At 38.6% G+C, this 6,459-nt stretch overlaps 1 protein-coding gene across 1 annotated transcript in view; it reads left to right on the forward strand.

Moving 5' to 3' along the window:
• The window catches only part of LOC121444377 (G2/mitotic-specific cyclin-B3-like), a 45,109-nt gene extending 42,670 nt beyond the window's left edge, over positions 1-2,439 (forward strand). Inside the window, exons 11-12 of the mRNA XM_041646192.1 lie at positions 2,001-2,131; positions 2,364-2,439. Coding sequence (XP_041502126.1) covers positions 2,001-2,131; positions 2,364-2,439 — 207 coding nt within the window. The remainder of the gene's footprint in view (positions 1-2,000; positions 2,132-2,363) is intronic.
• Positions 2,440-6,459: the final 4,020 nt, after the last annotated feature.

Raw genomic sequence — 6,459 nt, forward strand, 5'->3', positions numbered from 1 at the left:
TAGGACCACTGTGACCTCCGGTAAGCTGCTGGAGCTGTGGAAATTTTATGTTTTATTCCATTGTGATCAGATAGGCTACAAGGATTGATTTCAGTCTTTTTGAAGTTTTAAAGATTTGTGTTGTGTTTCAGGATGTGGGCTATTTCAGAGAAGCTTCCGTGTGCTGCTAAGTAGAATGGATATTCTTTTGTGTTTGGGTAGAGTATTCTGTAGATAACTGTTTTTGATGTGTGATGTCACTTATTTCCAATTATTTTCTATTTAATTTTTGTCCAGATGATTTGTCTATTAGAGAAAGTGTAATATTGAAGGTACATATTATTATTAGGATGAAGTTAATCTGTGTCTTTACATCCAATAGTATTTTTTAATGAAGTTGTACACCCCAGAGTTTGGTGCATATATTTTTAGGAAAGTAATGCCTTTGTAGTTAACTATTCCTTTAATTAGAATGAATTGTCCCTCTTTATCTCTTCTGATTACTTTTAGTGTGGAGACTGTTTTCTCAGCTATTAGGATAGCGATGTCTCCTTGCTTTATGGCCCAACTTGATTAGAGTACTTTTGTCGATCTTTACTTTAAGGTGGTGACTGCCTTTCGATATAAAATGTGTTTCTTGAAAACAACAGATGGGTGGAGTTTCTTTTTCTGTTCAGCAAGCCAGTTTCTTTTAATTGGAAAATTGAAGCCATTAATACTTAAAGTTATTTTTGAAATGTGTATGAGTTAATTGTGATTATTGTGTCGTTGATTTTGGCATTGTTGTTTGTATTCTAAGTGCTACTTTGTATCTTTCTTATTATTTATTCCTTTCTATTTGTTTCCTTGGTTTCTTGGCTATGCTCATTATTCTCTTCACCCCAAAGCATTGCTTCCTAGGTTTTCTTTAGATTTTGTTTGTTGAAAAAAATTTAAGACACTTATATCTTGGAAAATCTATCAATCTCCTTAAACTATAGCAGATGTTTTTTCTGGGTGTATTAATCAAGGTTGGTCATGGTCTTTCAGGAATTGCAATGTATTACTCCAGGCTCTTCTTGTTTTCAAATTTTCACTGAGAAGTCAGCTGTTACTCTCATGGGTTTTCCTTTATATGTGACTTTAGTTTTTGTTTTCCTTGCAGCTTTTAATATTCATTCTTTGTACTTTATACTTAGTATTTTAGCTATGATAACTGTAAGGACTTTCTTTTCTGATGTTGTCTATTTGTTGTTATGTGTGTTTCTTATATCTATATGAGAATGGATTTCCTTATTTGGGGAGTGTTTTCTTCTGTGATCTTGCTGAAGAGCTGGCCTATGCCATTGACTTGGGATTCTTCTCCTTTATTTTGCCTGTAATTCAAAGGTCTTATTTTTCATGTTGTTTCACATTTTCTGTCTCTTCCTTTCCTGTGTTCAAAGTATTTTTTCATACTCCTTGTTTATTTGGTCTATATGTTCTACTTTATCTTAAAGTCTGATATTTTATTTTCTGCTTTATTCATTGTATTTCTAAGGCTTTCCCTTTGAATTTTCTAGTGGATTTATTGAGTTTTTTCAATTCCATCTTCATTTCAGCTTGGGTCTTCTTCAGTATTTATGTCTTTGTTGAAGTCTACTTTCAAATCTTGGATTGTCTTTGTCATTTCTCTAAGATGTGGGCAAAGTAGTAACTGAAAAGATGTGAAGGTACTAAAGGAAAGAGTACGGTGTATTTGGGGTAAAATTCTAAAACTAGTCCTATTCCTCAGGTCTTTAGTGGATTTTAACATACATGAACACCTATAGCTAGGGCTAACATATAAATGATAATACTTGGACATAATCATCTTAAAAGTTTGTGTTTGAAACTTGAAACTAATCTTTTAGGTGCTACCCTATAATTATTAGTATCTGTACTGCATTCGTCTTTGAAATGTTTTGAGTATCTCCCCTGGGATGCTTGGACTTGAGTAGCATAGTTGGAGGCAAGGATATATTTTCAATAATATAAGTTGCTGGTCATTCTTCTCTTTTCAGATTCCTTTACTGGAACAGCAGACTCACTACAAGATTAGGGAGCTTTACACCTTGGTCCTGAAGCTAAACAGTTTGGTGGCTTTCCAACCCAATTGTTGCCTCAAGAATGTATATGCGAAGTATTCTGAAGAGTAAGTACCAAACTCCACTTAGAGTTTATGCTCATTCATGAAAATCTTTCAAACAGTGGGCCTAGAAAAATCTCACTTAAAAAAAGAGGATTCAGAAACTTTACACCTTCCTTTCTCTACTCTATAGTTAAAGCCAGATAGGAAACCAAGGGCTCTGATGTGCCATTTCCTCTGTGGAACCTCTTTTGCTTTGGCTTATTTTGCTCTAAGCAGACTGCGTTTCCTTTTGCAGGAACTTCTTTGAAGTTGCCAAAATACCTCCTTTGGACATGAACTATCTAGAGGAGATTTTACAGTGTGCATTATAGAACTGAAGCCCTCAGGGAGCAGCTGCTGGGGCAGGCACATGCATAGTCTGCATTCATTTGTTTCTCTTATGTTTAAAATTTCATTAATGTTTTCTCTCTTTGTATTTTCATGAACTAATAGTGTTGTGAATATTTACATGTTTTAAACTGCTTTTTATGAAAGAAAAGAAACTGTTATATTTGTTTTTTAAAAAATTAATAAAAATGCAACGGTTTCTAGAATGGCTCATGTCCCCTTTCATTGCTGAGGTACCCCACATGTGTCAAGAAGGCTGTTCTCCCAGTGAAGCCTATTTCAGGATCTAACTTATCCAGTTTCCTTGTCTTTTTAGAGGTTTTCTCCTTAGAAGAAGAGGAATTCATCTGGTGTAAGCTGATAAATGAGTCTATGGCAGGATGCTCCTAGTTCAAGAAGGGCCCCCGGTTCTCCCCCAGGCAGGCCTCAGCAGTGCAGAGCCAGAGCAGCTAATAAGGAAGATAGAACAAACTCTTAACAATTCCAATCTCAGATTCTTTATTTACTTTTTCTTCAATGGTGAAAGATGAAGAAATAAGCCCCCCCGCAAGGCAGTTCTTGACAGTCTAAATTTGAAAATGAAAACAACTTGTAAGGCTCATTGAAATCTTTTCTGAACCTTATTGTCTACCAAAAGAAGACATTTCTAGTTATAAAATCAAGATTTTCCATGAATGCAAACACCAACAAGTTCTTCAATTTTTTTTTTGCATAAAACTGCAAGAAGTTCTTTTTTCTCTTGCCTTATCTCTGAGGTAATGTGTACTGAAATAGTTACTTCATTTGCTAGGAAAGGAATTAAAAACTCCCTATGCCAAGAGCCTTTTTCTCAGTCTCTAGGACTTTCCCAAGTCTATCAAGAAGTATCTGCCACAGCAGACGACTACTCGGACTCTCATCTTTTTTTCTTTCCTTTTTTGGTGGTACTAGGCATTGAATCTAAGGTTTCATATAAGGCAGGCAAGTGTGCCACCATTGAACTATATTTCTAGCACTTATTTTATGCTTTGTTTGCCCTTTATTTAAGCTTTGTTGATTTCCTACATAAGTACTTCAACTTCCCTCTCCTATCCTAGAGAATATATACTAGACACGTCCTCGCATATCCCCCTCCCACCTTTATATCTTCTCTCTGTTTTGTAACCCAGTTAGTCCAATTAGTCTTGCCTATTGGACTGTTGACTGATTGTATTGGCTCAATTTTGTCCAGGTTTGTGCAGATAACTACGGCTGCTCTAAGTTCAGGAGTGTAATGGCCATGTCATGTTCAGAAGTTAGCATCTCATAGCACTCCTCTCCATTCTCTGGCTCTTATATTTGTTTCACTTTCTCTTCTGCAATGTTCCCTGAGCCTTAAGAGACTTGGGATAGATGTCCCATTTAGAGCTGAACATTTAGTGGTCACTTATTCTTAGAACTTTGACCAGTTGTGAGTCACTGCAAGAACTGCTATCTATGACAGAAAGAAGCTTCTCTGCCTAAGGTTAAGAGCAACACTAAACTATTGTTATAAGCATGAATGTTTAGAAGTCATTTTGACACCTAGCAAAGTAACAGTAATAAGTTTCCCCACTAGGCACTATGACTCCCTCACTCAGAAATTTTGACGAGGTTTATAATATTAAGTGTGAGTTCCTTCCTGTATATCAGACCTCCAATTTAATCAGAAAGTAGTTGCTTATTCTGGTAACAGTCACGCCACTATTGCGCTAGTTAGCACATATTGACTGGATGGTTGATATTGTAGCACTCAGGGTTTAGCAGTGATACCATTGATGACTTTTCTAGTCATCTTCCAGTACTATGAAAGTTAGCTAACAGAGAGGAAGTTTTCAGATCAGTCCCAGAATTATTTCTCTATGCCGTGCAACTGAAATATGTTGTGTCTTAAGCAAAAGAGTCTCAACATCTAGTTATGAGAGGTAACCAAGAATGATAGCAATTACCTGTATTGGTATAGATAGCTCTGGAGACTCTCTGAACAATAACTCATAGGTAGGCATCCTTCACATGACACTGGGATTTTAATTTAATGATTTATATATTCTGGAGCAAGCACTGTCCATCCATACAGGGAACATGTGTTCCAAACTCCTCCATTCCATTATATTTTAAATTAGTTTTCACAGTAGTGTGTTTCCATAAGAGGTTTTCCTACATCCATAGTTTAGTTAACCCAACCCTGTGGCGTCTGCACTACAGGACGTTAGGCAAGCCGGGAAAGGGGCTGGGGATTTAAACACATACACACACAGAGACATAGGGACATGGGTCATCCTTGAAACAAGGACGCCAACTTTATTGTGCTCCAGGGAAGCTTATATGGGATCCTTAACTGATAGCCACACCCCAGATCCTGGAATTTTCACCTGTAAAACCCACCAGAATTCACTTCCCTGCCATCAGGAACTCATCAGGGTCTCGTGCTCAGAGCAGCTGCAGGCAAAGGAAAACAAGTTGTTTACTCCATTTACTCCAGCAGGCAAAGGGTCTGAGGCAGGCAAAGAAAGTCAAGGGGCCAGGGATCTGCAGCCCCAAACAACCCTACTTCCTACTCTCCTCTATCCTACCACCAATCTCCATTTAAACATTTAACTCTTTACTATTAATCCCAGCTTTCATATCACATGTGTTCTACTATCATGTCACCTATTTTTGACTTTGAAATGATTTATTTTATTTTGTCTTAATTAAATTTATTTAATTTTATATCCCAGCCAAAGTTTTCCCTCCCTCCTCACTTCCCAGTCCCTCCCACCACTTCCATTTTGCCACCCCCAATGTACCCCTTCCTCTGTTTCTGTTCAGAAAGGGGCAGGCCTCCCATGGATATCAACAAAGCATGGCATATCAAGCTGCAGTAAGACTAAGCACCTCCCTTGTATTAAGACTGGGCAAGGCAACCCAGTATAAAAATGGGTTCACAAAATCCAGTCAAAATACCAGGGACAGTTTCTGCTCCCACTGTTAGGAGTTCCATAAGTAGGCAAATCTACACAACTGAGCTCCTATGAGAAACTATGAGGTTAGTTGATTCTTTGGATTTTCTTGTTATGTCCTTGACACCTCTGGCTTATATACTCCTTCCTCCCACTCTTCAATAGGATTTCTGAGCTCTGCCTACTGTTTCACTATGGGCCTGTGCCATGCCAGCACAGCCTGGATGCTGAGACTGGCAGGGTGCCGGGATTGAGACATGGAGGCTTCTTTTCAGGTGGAAGAACAGCAACCTTTATTTTGCCCCAAGCTAAAGCCTTTTATACCTCTACTGCTTCTGTGGAAAACCACTGGCCAAAAAGAACACAAGCATCCTTGTCAATTACAGACCACAAGGAAGTTCCACTGTCAGTCAGGGGGAGTGAGGGCAGCTAAATCACAACAACTCCCTCCCCCCATTTTATTTTATAAAATAAATGGTGTCTGTCTTGTTATTTTGGGTGGAATACTTTGTCTGTCGTGAAGAATAGCCTTCTAATATTCCCAGCCTTAGGTGGCATCCTGCCCCCAATTATTGCCCTTTCGTGGCTACCCAGACACATAGCCCTAAGCCAAGTATCCCCAGGACTGACAGCACCAATGAGCCAGACCAGTGCTGCAACCATCTAGCATGCACTAACTGGGTAGTAACATTAACAAAAGCAGTATTCCAAAGCCCTCTCATATGACAGTTGAGTTCCGTAACAGTAGCAGAAGCATGCAATACAGTGCCAGGAGTAATGCACATAACATGATAAAAGCTAGAACATGTCAGCTGTTGAAAAGTCCAAAGATAGTCCACTTATTCCCGAACCAGAGCCACTTGTTGGTTCAAGGTCAATATGCCCAATTGAATATGTCCATTAAGATCATTTTGAATGTCCAAAGCATTGTTGACTTTCAGCCAGGTAGTTGACAGTCTCAGCCGTCTGCACAGTCTGGGAGAGAGCATTTCCAGCAGCAGTATCTGCCGTGGCAGAGATAGCAATAACGGCAATCAGAGTTGCAGTGATTCCAGGGTCTCTCTT

The sequence above is a fragment of the Microtus oregoni genome, unplaced genomic scaffold, assembly GCF_018167655.1.
Source record: "Microtus oregoni isolate MIOR12 unplaced genomic scaffold, Mior012 000121F_ref0000216, whole genome shotgun sequence".
In the NCBI taxonomy this organism is placed as follows: Eukaryota; Metazoa; Chordata; class Mammalia; order Rodentia; family Cricetidae; genus Microtus; species Microtus oregoni.